Here is a 15599-nt window from a genome sequence, read left to right on the forward strand (position 1 = left end):
CAACCTAATTCTTTAGCAATTTTGAGTGCTGTTTTCATGGATAAGAAGTCCACTCACAGGCATCTTGTTGCTATGAGCACGAAAAAACAATTCAAATGTTAAGCTGTCAACTTTTACACCTAGTGTATTGGGAAATGAGCGTTTACCAGAAAGATGTACATTTCCAGCCACAATTTATGGACGTTACTTTTTTTTTCTTAAAATGTCGCTGTTCTTCGCTTTTGCAACAACAACAAAACCATATGGCCATGCCTCTAAAACTTTTTCTTTCTTGTAGACGTTGATGACTTCAACTTTTTACTTTAAAGTCAGTCGTTTGCATTTTTTTGACATTTAACATACATGATGCACACTTCTCAAGATATCCACAAAGAATAATGTTTACTGTCTGCACTTTTGAAAATAAATACATTCGTAAGAAACATGAAATAACACATTCAAAACACTGTCCATTATTATGCCGAATTCCAGGAATTGCAAAAATTATCTTTCAGAAGTTTTAATTCCGTTGGGGAGGTAATTTTCATTGTCTGCAACTGTTATTAAGAATGTCCGCTACTGAGAAGTAATATTGCCATTAAACCCATATATTTCCGCCACGGAATTTGAAAATATCTGTAATTTAGAGTTGTCCCCTATTCAAAGGTGTTGGTTATGAGAAGTTGCACTGTATATGTGAGAAAACAGCAGAAATGACTGAAAATTAGTAGTAGCTGGCATCTCTGCTGAAATGTTGTCTTTAGGGAGTTTTTTATGTGGCGGTAAATGTACAAACGTGAGGTTATCACATCTGAACACGTTCAAATAACACCAACATGAGCTGGGACAGAAACCTACCACCTTGGACTCAGAACGCCATTGCTCTACCGTCTTAATGACAGCCCAGTACAAGGCTGTCATACAATAAGAGTAACTGAGAACAATACAAAAAACTTGAAACATGAAGAAAAAAAATGTCTAAATACAATTTAAAACATATTAACAACTAGACCATTCAATCAACACAGACTACAGTAATATATACACACACAAATAAATATGGGGAATGCTCCTTGCTAGAATCACAGCCTGATGACTTGAGAAACAAATATTTGAGATATTTGGATTGATGCTTTCACGGTTCGTAATTAGACTAAATAATTAGAGAAGTCTTGCTCGTGAACAGATGAGATTTTCTTCTGAAGTTCTCTGTGGAACGTAAAGAATTTCACTTTCTTTTCTGACATGGCAAAAGCCCAAAATCTTTATATCATATCTCCAAATATTTGAGACATTTGTAACAAAATACAGCATTAAACATTTACAAGTTTTGGTTGTCTCATGATGTCATTCTTTATCACAAGTAATTGTTTCTTTCTGATGGCAGCGATGAGCATTCATCATATTTACCGATCATAATCAGTATATTTTATTACAGGTTATGGTTGTCTCATAATACCACTCTTTATCACAAACTCTTCTCATCCACTTAACCGTTACAGTCCAACGACAGTGTCACATGGCTTTACATCCATGGGAAAAGTTTCAGCAAATGACAAGGAAGAGTCTTTCCAAATCAAGATCTAAAATAAAAAAAGAAAAGAAATCAAAAGCCATGCCATAATCAAAACAAAAATGAAATGATGATGAAGATGATAAGGTAGAATAAGGAAGAGACATTGAGGCCAGTTTATTAACCAAGAGAAGAGCTGACAGTGAAGGTCAGATAAGCTAAGGTTGTCACTTCTTGGTAAATCCAAAGAGGGACACACCGTATATGAGTTTTCCTGTCCCCTGCTTGCCATAAGATGATGCAGGACCTTTGATCTTGGGAGCGTGAGTTGATGACCAACAAGGGTCCCCTAGCTGAGTCTGGCACTGCTTCCACTTGTGCCAAGCTCCTCGCCTTCATCACCCCTATCACATGGTCAACTGTCGTTCTTTTCCGACCCTGACAGTATTAGGCTTGCGAGACTTAGAAAGTCATTAATTTTCACACCCTCTGGCTTTCCACGCTTCTTCGTGGTGGGGTCTGTAGAATAACCCCTATGGTAACCCCCCGCCTTTCGTACGAGGAGATTAAAAGAGGCCGAAGGGACTCAACTTCGGCGCGTGGGTTGGCGACTACAGGGCCCTTAGCCGAGTCCTGATATTGCTTCTATCACGTTCCTCCCTTTCAACTATCCTATCCGACTTGGTCGATTCTTATTCTTTTCCAACCCCAACGGCATTAAGCTTTCAAATCCTAGGAAGTCCCACAAGAAATCATCATCATCACCTGCAGTTTGCAGGTGTTGGCTGGATCTGCTTGGAACATAAGCCTCTCCATCTCCTCCTGTCTTCTTACCACTTCTCCATAGTCACTCTTGCCCAGTCCTCTCCTCTTCTCTGTACACACTCTTCCCACTCCTTTTATCCACCTGTCTCTTGGTCTTCCTCTTGGCCGTTTACCTGTTATCTCTATTTCGTGCATCCTCCTTGGTATCCTTTCCTCTGTCATTCTCTTCATGTGTCCATACCATTTAAGTCTAGATGCCTCTATCCTATTCTGTAGTGGCTCTTCTTTTACTACATCTCGAACCTTCTCATTTCTCATCTTATCCCATCCTGTCACTCCTATCCTGCTTCTCAGAAATTTCATTTCACTTGCCTGTATTCTATTCACGGCTCTCTGCCTCATTACCAAAGTCTCAGCTGCATACGTCAGAACAGGTATATAATACACCCTGTATATGACCCTTTTGCTTTTCTGTGGGACATCATTCCTCCAAAATAAATTTCAGAATTAATCCGTATTTTCAGTCTCAAATAAGTCCGATGTCTTCCTTTGGCTGAAACCTTCATTTTTTGAAGTGTTGGATCCCTTCCACTTTCTCCCTCTGGCTAGTGTTAATAAAAGACTGTCCAGATATACTTCCGCTTGAAACAATAATCTCCACCACCAACTTTCTACATTTCCTCATCCTGGAATGACTCCGGTTGTTTAATGACGTCATTACCCTTTAGCTTGGAGTTCACAAGTTAATACCCTACCCACAGCAAAAATGGCGTTACTCTGCTCTGCTGCAGATTACTGTTCACCTGCTTGGTACAGAAATGCTCATGTATAGAAAGATGGGAACATCGAAGGGAACACAATGACAGGTCAGTATGTGAAGAAGTAACAGCAGCAGTAGTAGTAGTAGTAGTAGTAGTAGTAGTAGTAGTAGTAGTAGTAATATTTTTATGTCCCATTAACTACTTTTATGATTTTCGGAGATGCTGAGCTGCTGGAATTTAGTCCCGCAGGAGTCCTTTTACATACCAGTAAATCTACCTACATGAGGCTGATGTATTCGAGCACCTTAAAATACCACCGGACTGAGCCAGGATCGAACCGGCCAAGTTGGGGTCAGAAGACCAGCGCCTGAACTGTCTGAGCCACTCAGCCCGGCAGCAAGAGGAAAAGGAGATAAGGACAAACATGAAAACACAAGAACCTTTGAATAGTAATGATGGAACCCAACCTTTAAGAGCAGGACAGTCCCATTTTCGCAGCGAGTGTGCGCTGTGCAATTAAAAAAAAAAAAAAAATAGAAAGCTTATTTTAGCTAAGAAGCAAATACAGGCATTATACATTAAATTAGGCACCCACCTGTTGGTCATGATCATCAAGCAGTCAAATCTATACGGTTTAACACCACGTTTAGCCAGTTCAAGTCCCGTAGGTCGAAGCAAATTTCACCGGCAGAATGGTGTTTTATTTTTTTTATTTTTTTCCTTGCTTAACGTCACACTGACAGAACAGATAGTGGTATGCAGTTTCTAATCACTAGAATATGTGCCAAAAGCCTGGATTAAATTCCAAACCTCTTCACAATGTTCACATTGGGATGGGGACGTTAAGTTTTCAGCACACCCCCTTGGGTTATTTGACAAGCGTAGGCTAAGTGCCCTTTTTTTTTTTTTTTTCCCAATTGGCTTTACGTCGCACCAACACAGATAGGTCTTATGGCGACGATGGGAGAGGAGAGGGCTACGAGTGGGAAAAAAGCGACCGTGGCCTTTATTTGTCTGGTATAAAATAGAAAACAATGGAAAACCATCTTGAGGGCTGCCGATTGTGGGGTTCGAACCCACTGTCTTCCAAATGCAAGCTCACAGCTAAGTGCTCCTCACCACACGGCCAACTTGCTCGGTAGGCTATGCACCGATGCTGGGTTTCATCCTCTCCCTATCTCATCGTCTCGCACCCAGATGTACAGGTCGTCAAATAGAAAGACCTGCACGAGGCATGAAGCCGGATATGTCCTACATTTTTCCGACCAACGGGACTACAATTGGCTAAGCATGGTGTCAGATCATATAGACTTGACCTTTCAATGATCATGGCCAACAGGCAGGCTGTGCCATTGTAAAATACTTAAATAATACATAAAGTAAAAAAACAGGAAGGAAGAAAAGATGCAAACTTCTGAGTTTTAGCTGAGGGGAGGGGGGGAAGATTCATCTACCCTAATGGACAGTCGGACCTTAAATGTCTTGATCCTGTTATTGGACGGCATTTCCTTACACATTATTTCCTGATCTATCGAAAATATCAATAGACAGCAATTTGTAAATCTTGTTCTACGTCGCTTGTAGTTGGGAACTTATTTCGTACATTACAGTTTGGAGCTCAGTCCTCTCATGGATCTGCTTCTTTCTGCTTAGTGAAACACGTTCCCAAGTTCTGTTGTAGACTAGTTAGGAATTGCCTAAACAGGAACAAAAATAATTTTATACTAAAATCTTCAAATTATATTTCTCTTACTTTCTGTGGATTGCCTGTGGAAGTTCTATTACTGCAGATTTTTGTTATAAAAAATAGAGTAATACTAAACGAACATGGATATACCGTACCTAGTATGGCCATAAATAATGTTACAAACCATCTGTCAATTTCAACCATTTTCTGATTACATTTAGGAGTTGTTTGGGAAACAGTCTGCATCATCCTCCAAAGTGTTTCAGTTATATTCAGAGTCACAAAACCATGGCAAGGGACAATGATGAAAATCATATCATGGTAACAGTAGTGTTCAAGATAAGTAGAAGACAGTCTTTTGACATCTTTGACATCCTGAAGAAGCTTGGCATCAGCAGAATCTTCGTCTATTGAACAATCGACCGTGTTTGGCGAGAGAGAGTACATTCGGGTGTCTGAGGCAGTTAGGACACCAAGGTTCAATACCATTTAACAAAGAATTTACCAAAATTCTGTGTGGGAAGAAAAAGTAATTTACTGCTGACTGGCCATTGGGCAGTCCCGATCTCAATCCTGTGGATTACAGATTATGATCAGCGCTTGAGGCAACGGTCTGCAAGAAGAGACATCACAATTTAACAGGCTAAAATGATGTTTTTGGTTTTAATGTCCCATCAGTGATCTTTTGCAGTTTTTGAGACACCAAAGTGCAGGAATTTTGTCCCACAGGAGTTTTTATATGCCTGTAAATATACCAACTAGAAGCTGAAGAACCACTGGATGGAGCCACGACTGAACCTGTAATTTGGGCTCAGAATGCCAGTGTTCTACTGTCTGAGCCACTATGAAACACAGGGGTGGTCGAACCTAATTATTTTTATTTAAAGTAGACCAGGTTGGCAATGTAGCCATTTAGGTTGGAAGTGGACACATTTTGCGCTTGCATAACGGATCCCACTGTTGTGACAAGGGAGCGGCGGATTGCTGTACATCATGCGTTTGTGGTGGAAATTTTCTTTGAAAATGGAGACTCAGCTGTGATAACGCAGCAAAATATTCCATTGTAATTTCCACGTCATGGTGCCGTTCCCAGCCACAATACAATCAAATTGTGGGTACAGAACTCAACACCGGCTTCTGCAGAAAAAACCCACGAAGTCCCACGAGAACTGCACCAAACATTGAAAGAGTGAGGCAGGCAATTGCCAGAAGCCCTGAACGCTCTTCCAGGAAACATGCTGCATCCCTTTGTTTATTCCGCAGCAGCGTAAATAGAATCCCGTCACAGAGATGTGCTCGCCACACGGCAACGTTAAGATTCCTCCAATACTGTTTTTGTTTACAATTTCCTCTACGTTGCACCAACACAGATAGGTCTCATGGCGATGATGGGATAGGATGGGGCTAGGAGTGGGAAGGAAGTGGCCATGGCCTTAATTAAGGTACAGCCCACGGATTTGCATAGTGTGAAAACAGGGTCCAAGGAAAACCATCTTCAGGGCTGCCGACAGTGGGATTCGAACCCACTATCTCCTGATGTAACCTCACAGCTGCGCGCCCCTAACCATACGGCCAAGTCACCTGGTGCTCTAAAACTGAATTATTGTGGAATAGATATCCAGATGGTCCAATTCTAGCAAGATAGAGCAACAGCCCATATTTGTCAGTATGCAACTACTAGCTATTGCAGTCAAACCAACACCAACCTCTGCGACAGACTGGAGAGGTAGGATAAATGGCCGAGATTATTTGAAAACCGTCTTGTTCAAAAAATGAATAATACTGTGCTAAATGGCATTTTCATTATGTAACAGTAAATGAAGAATCATTTTAATTACATTCTAAAAATCGACTGGTTCCCTTGGCCCACCTGGTATTTGTGTAGAGAATTCTTATTTAGTATAAGAACATAAGGAGAGATGACAACCTACCCACGAGTCTGTTTCTGTGGCACACTCATGTCAACAGACTTCGACAACTGATCCAGAGGTGCAGACTCTTCACTTGAGCTCAACTCACGTGTCGAGGCCTCGATCATAGCCGTCACTCGTTCTAGCTGTCTGTCCAGGGGAGAGATTGGTCCTTCGGAGCGCCGCTCCCCGCTACGATCGAACCGCTGGCCTAGCTCACCAGTCACCTGGAAATAGAAGGAAATAGAAATAGAAGGAAAGGTAAGGTAAGGTAAGGTAAGGTAAGGTAATAAAGAAGTGTATGAACATAAATCAAGGTAAAAAGCATCAAACACAATAAGTCAACATAACTCGGAACATGAAGACATTAAACCAATATCTGGATATCTAAAGGTCCCCACTGCTGAGTAAAATGTTCAACAAATGGTCAATGAAAATGAAATCATCCACATACTACTAAGTGACTGTCCCATCAAAAATGGATACATCAGCTGGTCATCTGTCCATTTTTAATTAAAGCGCAGCCCTAGCACTTGCCTGGTGTGACGATGGGAAACCACAGAAAACCATATTCAGGGCTGTTGACAGCTGGGTTTGAACCCAGTATCTCCCAAATGCAAGCTGATAGCTATGTGAACCAAACCACACAGCCACTTGTTCTCTCATCTCATAATTATCAAAATATATCTGCACATGCAAAAATACATAAATGTTTAAGAAAAATTAAAATCAAGCCAGAACATCCAATATAAGCTTCTGGCACAAAACAGTTTAAATAACATACCAAGTTACTGTATATCCATATGGTACTGTTTGGAATATTTTCAAGCATTATCTCAACATTTTCAGGATTTAGTGTATGTAAACCTGTCAGAATGTTTCTATAAAGGGGAAAGGCATGTTCAGATTAAATGATGGATGCTGGTATCCACAGGATCTGAAGACTTTTCTCTAAAAATATTCAATATTCAGCCTTCACTGACAATAATATATGATCACCAATTTTCACATTTCCTTACCTTTGGATTTTAATGAAATATTCCCTCCAACAAATTGTTGAAGATATAATGTGTACACCACATGTACGCCAGATATGCATGAATGTAAATTAGGTCCAATGGAATTCAGTACAATATTCCTTTCATCAAACAGTTTCCCCATATTCATAATAAAAACTTGCCCCTTTGTCTTCAAACTGCAGCAGTGTTAAGTATTGTTGATCATCTGCTTTTCGAATTCCAAAAAGTTTGTCTCTGTTCATAATCCTTATGACATTTTCCCAATTTCTGTTGAGTCGCATCACCAAACACACCATTTCCTTCCTTCCTTCCCTCCTTCCTTCTTGTAAACATCGTAAAATTGCTAGATAGCACAGGAATCAATTTTGAGGTCTTGATCTGCAAGATACCGGCAATCAATTCATTAATATTAAAATATATTGACTGTTTCTGCTCCATCAAGGTAGACAATATTCAGCGATACATCATGATTTTCATTCCAAAATTGCTAAAATAATGAATTACACAGAAATTTGCAGAAAAAAGAATTACATAAAAATTCATGAAAAAAATTACCGTACTTCTCCAAATCCAAGATATTATTTTTTCTAAGAATCTCATGTGAAAAATCAAGGGTCATCTTGCATTCGTGACTGAACAGTAGAAACACCACTGGCAGCTATCACGGTAAATATGCTGCTTCCCTTCACCTACCGGCACATGCATAAAAATTGACCTTTAACGTTCGCATCTTTATTAGGTCTATAGGCTACATCGTTAGCCACTGCAACTGTTTGTACAGGGTCTCTGCGTAACATCACTAGTTCATGGGAAATAATGAATAAAGAGAGAATGACACTCTACTTGGTGGGAGACAGGCTCGCAGCGCGGGCGACTGGGCAAGTGACAATCCCCTGAATAGATTAAAAATGTCCCTGTATTAGCCTCTACAAAAAGTTTCTCAAATTGACAGAAGGGCATCAAAACATGCGAACCTTTTCAATTCTTAGGAAGGCCATGGCTACTCAGTGACAGAATTGTAAAAGGCATCTCCTGTACATGAAGTGTTTTATAGACAGTAGGAATATTTTCATGATGGATTGTCGTATTGCAGAGACGTGGAAGAGGTACTACTGGCAAATTTTCAAAGGGTTCTCTTCATATTGTGATGCCAATTTTAACTTAAAGGTTATTAAACTTGCGGAAATAAAGAATAATTATTCAACCGCAAGAAAATATGGCATAACTAAAGCCATTATTCGACATTGGCGTGAAGACAAAAATAGCCTAAAAATGCGTCCTGTACAAGAAAGGCACTCATATAATTTCACAAAGCATTTTTAAAGCCTGATTTATTTTTTGGAAGGAAAAAGTAGGGGTTGTCTTGCATTCAAGGTCGTCTTTGATTCAAACAAATACAGTACTAAAATTTTGGGATATGCCACAGCTATAAAATGCTCATAAGTTGTTTAAAAGAAATTAAAATAACACTTACATTCCATCTGCCTTACAATACACAGAATGAGTCCCACATGGATTGCAGTCCTTCCTGCATGCAACATGTCTGTCAACTAGACGACGGTCAGTCATACTACTCCTGTACACAGGCACAACGAGGGCCTCACTAGCAACTCGACTGAGGATTGCACCATATAAGAATTTGAAAAATCCATTCACGAAAATAAGGGGCGTGTAATGATGTGTTCGCGTACCTTGATAAGCTCTTCCAAGCCCAGTTCCCGAATCACCTTCTCGCTGCGAGGTTTCAGTTGACTAGCATCCACCAACAATAGCTCCTGAACGGCAGCTTTGAACGTCACAAGGCTGAAACTGAAGTAAAAACAATGGAGTGTTAAATGGTGCAGAATATAGGTAATCTCACTCACTCTCTCTACCTAGCAGGGAAAGGCACATACTGAGAAGAGAGGGGAAACTACCTTAACCATCAACTTATGAGATCTCAGAGAATGGGTGAACTTTCAGCTGATCAACAGCAATGATTTTAAAAGTACATTTGCCCAAGGATGATTCTACTCAAGTTGAGTTATACAGAAATTCTATGACAATAATAACTGAGCTAGAATATTTACCTAGAAGCATCATTGGGCGACAGTGTCCACTGGAAGTTCTCCACATAAAATAAGTTGGATGCCATGTGCAGAGGTTTGGCCTGGATGATGACAGACTCCAACAGTGGTATGAGATCATCTGTGTTCAACGTTGGAAGGTGCGAGTCGCCTGGAACTGACAAAAAGTTTACTTGTAAGATTTAAATTCTTTTCAGAATACCCTCTTTTGTTGAGATCCCCTTAAGGGATAGGGGCTAACAGCCAAGCAAGTGTAGGGTAAGAAGAAATCTGCATAAACACAGGAAAAGGGAAAAGACAGGATATACAGATGAAAATAGGTGGTAAAATGCTAAAATTAGACAAAATTTCTAAGAAAGAAATTACAAAAGCTCAGTCCACTATTCAATACACTGCATATGACATGTCATAAAAGTACATATTTTGGACCCAGCTAAATAATTTAGACACAGTTAATAACTAAAACAACATACTAAAACTAGACAGAATTAATCATTTATAACCAACATATAAAATATTGGTTAATAGGTTGGAATATAAATGCATCAAAATCCTAAAATGACAATTTAAATATATCTTCTGCACAAATGGGTCACTTAGGACCAGGCACAATCAACATTTGTTGAGCTTTCCTCGTTCTACTTTGATCGATTGTTGTAATTTCTGCTCCTCCAACCAAGTACGTTGTGTTGGTTTCCTCCCATCTTCCTCAAATCCAGATTTTAATGATTACATTTCTATCCTGCAGATTTGATGATCCTAATTCAGTGAAGTCTTTCTCTACTTGCTTATACCATTTTGATCTCATATGTTCAATTTGCAAAAATTTGGGTATTTGATAAGTAAGCCTGTCGTTACTCATTCTTTCCAAATGGATTAAAAATTTAATTCGCCACAGTCCCATTGTATCAGTAAGTTTAGATATTTTTAAATATATTTCAGAGTTGGGTTTGGGGTAATATATTCCATTTTAAATTTTTGACCCACATCGTTTTTAGAGAAATGCATTTTTTCTCATGACCTTCCTAATTAAACATATATTATAAAATGGAACAATGAAATTGTTATACATCCAGTAGTGAAGAAGAAAAAAAGAAAAAAAAGGAGTGCAAAGGGTTAAACGTCAACTGACAGGGTGGGAAAGAAAACAATTAGAAATTTCCTGGCGACTGACATGTTCGACCAGTGCAAGCACTCTGGAAACAATAGTTGTCAACTATTTAGGAATAAAGACATCACTCACCAGCCATTAGACTCTGAGCATCCACAATGGCACCTTTCACCTCGGCAAGCATCAGCTCCAAAGTGGTTCGCAGACATGTCAGTTTGTCGATGGGGCAGTTGAAGCTGTCCAGAGACGCCAATTCAACCACCTGATCCAGAAATCATTGTCTGTTCAAAATACACATAATCTGATTTGCTACTGGAATGGTTCAATTAATCTTACGAGGGAGGGAGAGCATTTATACATGTAATGCCTGAATACAGTGGAACATCATTTATTAGGCTCAAAGGAGACAGGGCCCAATTCAGATGACCAAAAATTCCCCATAATCCAGAAAATCCAACAACAACATATATAACACACTTTATATAGATTATATTGTACATTTTATGTATCGTATTTACTCGCCTATTACCCTCCCTTTTTCATATTTTCAACTTCAAAAATAGGGAAGGGTATAATAGGTGAACATTTCAAACAAAACAGGTTAGGATGGCATAGTTTGAAAGACCTAGCATTTTTAAATCAACATGCAAAACAAATTTAATTACTTTCCAGTATAATTGGTCCATTGTTGGAAATAAATTTTCTCTTGAAAAATTTTTTGCAATTTTTTTTTTCCTGATTACCTTTTTCATGATAAATAGTTGAAAATTAACCCTCCAAGCCAGTATTAAAAGTTGGCCAAGTTTTACCCTACAGCAGTAATAAATTTTAGAAAAATATCAACATTACATGCCATCACAAACATTGCTATACCTTCTAAACGACTTGTCTGATTTTGGTCAAAATAAGTGGATACGCAATTCATATCATGCAGGTGTTGTATCTACCAGATACCACATGCCTAATTACTTTCTTGTTGGAATAAAATTCGAATCAACAGGTGTCCATGACCACTCAGGTGAGCATTCACTTATATCACTATCTTTATGTATATCACACGTAATTTCCTGTTGTGCACAATAATCATCACTAACACTTTCATTATCACTCAAATTATTCTCATCACTACTTTCACCTAATATGCATTCGAGAGCTGCAGTAGATCAATACGACCATGCGACGACGACGACGCCACGTTGTTTACAATGATCGACGTTGATGAAAAATTCTTTTTATGCCAACACACTGCCGCACTGGAGTAGAATGATACCCTGTGCTGCAAGCCATGCTAAAAGTTCACGTTGACAACCAACACATGGCACGCAGATGTAAATCTAAAACATTGCTAGCCTAGTCCATACAGGTACACGTCGAACCAGCTTGAGTGGTTAAGAGAGGGTGATGAGTAAATAGTACTTTTACAACACTTAAAGAGTACAAAGCAGAAGACATATACAAATTTAACAATATATGCAAATACAATCCATACAGAGTAAATTCAACTTCAACTAAAGTACTGTACATCATTACAATTAACACGAGTGGTGGAACATCTGCACTAACTAACAAAAAATGATTTTCCCACAAGGAAATATTCTTCTGTTTCAAAGTAAATTCACGTTCATGTCCCCATGCCTCTTGTTCATACACAAGAATAACAAAGTAGCACTCATAACTTTTTTTTTTGCTACCGGCTTTACGTCGCACCAACACAGATAGGTCTTATGGTGACGATGGGATAGGAAAGGCCTAGGAGTTGGAAGGAAGCGGCCGTGGCCTTAATTAAGGTACAGCCCCAGCATTTGCCTGGTGTGAAAATGGGAAACCACGGAAAACCATCTTCAGGGCTGCCGATAGTGGGATTCGAACCTACTATCTCCTGGATGCAAGCACTCATAAAAAGACTGTTTTACATCAAGGCGATTTCAATAACAAAAAAAAAAAAAAATAAATAAATAAATAAATGTTATTTGCTTTACATCCCAATAACTACATTTACAGTTTTCGGAGACATCGAGGTGCCGGAATTTAGTCCCGCAGAAGTTATTTTACGTGCCAGTAAATCTACCGACACGAGGCTGACTTATTTGAGCAGCTTCAAATACCACCGGACTGAGCCAGGATCGAACCTGCCAAGTTGGGGTCAGAAGGCCAGTGCCTCAACCATCTGAGCCACTCAACCCGGCGAAATATATTTAATTCCAAAAATGATTCATTTTCGTAATAAAATAATAATAATCGTATGGCCTCAGCTACCGTGTGCAGACATTTCGATTTGACACCATCTGGCTGTCTGCTCGTCAATTTCGACGTTCCGTTTTACTCTAGGCCCACTAGATGGCAGACCGAGTAAACCGGATCTCTCTTGGGCGTCTATGGCTGAGATTTAATTAATTTTGTCGGGTAAATGCCAAATGTACCACCAGAGATCTTTTACATGCCGACATCGTACGACATGGAGTATCGAATGGACTTTTTTCCGCCCTTCAAAAATCCGACTACCTCTGCCGGGTTTGAACCCGCTATCTTGGGATCTGGAGGCCTACACTCTACCGCGGATCCACAGAGTTACTCAGTTCCGAGTGTACAGATTTCCTGGCTAATAGCTCACTTCAATTCACAGCAGATCGTTAAACATTCGGTGACTGTAGAGGCCAATTCTTGCATAGAACATATGTTCATATATTGCGCAGCTGAGGGACGGGGTGATCTTGGCTGGGTTTGGCGAAGTTTGTGTTCTTGTCGCGTAATATATTCATGTCTGCGACGTTCTTGTTTGAAGTGTTCAACTGACGCACAGACACTATGCTGCCAAAGTAAACGGTCCTTAGCAAGTGTCTCCCAGGTTTGTGGGTTTATTTCTGCCATCTTTAAGGTTTGTTTCAGTTGGTCTTCAAAACGTCTCAGGGGGTCACCCCGTGGTCTTGAACCGGAGCCAAGTTCACCACAGAGGATCTGGCGCAGCAATCTGGTGCCATTCATACGGCGCACATGTCCTGCCCATCTGAGGCAATGGTCAACGACCAATGCTTCTACAATCTTAGCACATGCTTTCTCGAGAATTTCAGAATTAGAGACGTAGTTTCCCACTTGATGTTCATGATGGAGCGTAGTTTTTGCTGGTGACAGCACTCCAGCTTTTTTATCTCACGGCGGTATAAGGTCCTAGTTTCACAGCCATAGAGAAGTGTAGAGATGACTACAGCCTGGTACACCATTAGTTTTGTGCGAATTGTAAGGTTTTTATTCCTGAAGACTCTGTGACAGTTGGCCAAAGGCCACATGGGCAGTACAAAGACTGTTTTCCACATCCTGTTCTGAAGTACAGCTCTTTGACAAGATACTCCCAAGGTAAGTGAAGTGGTCTACTTGTTCTAGTTTGGTGTTTGAGATGGTAATGTTAAATTCTGGAATGTTAATATCTGATGCAGGCTGAGCAAATACCTTGGGTTTTTTTTAGCACTGATAGTGAGGCCAAAAAGGTCATATGCATCCTTGAAACTGTTGCCTTGACTGTTGCAGTTTCTCAGGTGTAAGAGCCGGTGATGCGGTATCATCAGCATACTGCATTTCAGTTACTCTAGTAACACTGGTATGTCTTCGTGAGTGAAGTATGGCCAAGTTGAAGACGCCTCCATCAAAGCGGTATTTACTCTCTACGCTGGGGTTATCTGTTGTCTCATAAAACATGGCCGCCAGATACAAGGCAAACAGAGTTGAAACAAGTACACAACCCTGCTTCAGTCTATGTGCGATTGGGAAGGGTTCGAAGAAGTTGTTTTGATTATAAGCGTTTCAGTATATTACAGAGTATTTTAGAATAATTGCCTTAGAATTGAGTAATTCTTCCTTCACCAATGAAGTAACTTTAAATTTAAAATATTAATCTCAAATTTAAAATGGTTATTTTTAAGTATGAGTTTAATGCAAAAACATTATCTGTATAATTAGTCTGGATAAATCTCAAGATCCTGATGTACCTGCAGGAGGGCAACAAGCAGTTAACAAATAATCTGGATTGATATCTCACTGAAATACAGCCTAAAGAAGGGGGTAGAGCAAGACTCACCGCAGCTGGTAGTGGGACGGCAAAGTCTTCTGGAGCTCCCAGCTGATCGGCTGTCACGCCCACTCCAGCCAGCTCCAATGCTCTCTTCATGATGATACTGTCCTTCTCCCTGTGCATGGAGGACACGGCAGGAAACACTAAATTGTGGAGTCGATTCATGATGTAACTGTGGGACATAAAAGAGAATGTTTAGATTGATGCCTTCACGGCCTGTAACTGTAGGCACGACAATAAGGTGGGCTTTTTCCGTATCAAGAAAAGAAGGTGAAATTCTTTAAGTTTTGCAGATAGCTTTTGGAGAAGACTTCCTCGTGAACAGTCAAGATTTTCTTCTGATGATGCGGAGCAAAGATCTCTGCGAAACTCAGAGTTTCACTTTCTTTTCTTGACACAGCCAAAGACCAAAAGCTTATTATCATGTCCGAAAGGCACTTACTTTTCATACCTGTAACTGATAGCTACAACAAACTAATTATGAACATATAAAAATAAGAAAACTAAATCTTTGGAGTGACAAGTTTAAAGAATATGGACTAAACATCAGTACAACAAAATCTACTGAAGTGAATATCAACAGAAAAGGCACAGATTCAAACATTTTCCTGCAGAGAACTGTTACAATCTGTTTCTAACTTTTTTTTTTTTAATTTGCTTTACGTCGTACCGACACAGAAAGGTCTTATGGCGATGATGAGATAGGAAAGGACTAGGAGTGGGAA

At 39.8% G+C, this 15599-nt stretch overlaps 1 protein-coding gene across 1 annotated transcript in view; it reads right to left on the reverse strand.

The window, feature by feature from the left end:
- Nucleotides 1–754: 754 nt before the first annotated feature.
- LOC136886129 (ankyrin repeat domain-containing protein 27) overlaps nucleotides 755–15599 on the reverse strand; it is a 43197-nt gene continuing 28352 nt past the window's right edge. Inside the window, exons 7-12 of the mRNA XM_067158878.2 lie at nucleotides 14881–15046; nucleotides 10944–11073; nucleotides 9704–9851; nucleotides 9326–9443; nucleotides 6637–6842; nucleotides 755–1562 (exon numbers count right to left, since the gene is read on the reverse strand). Coding sequence (XP_067014979.2) covers nucleotides 1556–1562; nucleotides 6637–6842; nucleotides 9326–9443; nucleotides 9704–9851; nucleotides 10944–11073; nucleotides 14881–15046 — 775 coding nt within the window. The 3' untranslated portion in view covers nucleotides 755–1555. The remainder of the gene's footprint in view (nucleotides 1563–6636; nucleotides 6843–9325; nucleotides 9444–9703; nucleotides 9852–10943; nucleotides 11074–14880; nucleotides 15047–15599) is intronic.

The sequence above is a fragment of the Anabrus simplex genome, chromosome X, assembly GCF_040414725.1.
Source record: "Anabrus simplex isolate iqAnaSimp1 chromosome X, ASM4041472v1, whole genome shotgun sequence".
Classification (NCBI taxonomy): domain Eukaryota; kingdom Metazoa; phylum Arthropoda; class Insecta; order Orthoptera; family Tettigoniidae; genus Anabrus; species Anabrus simplex.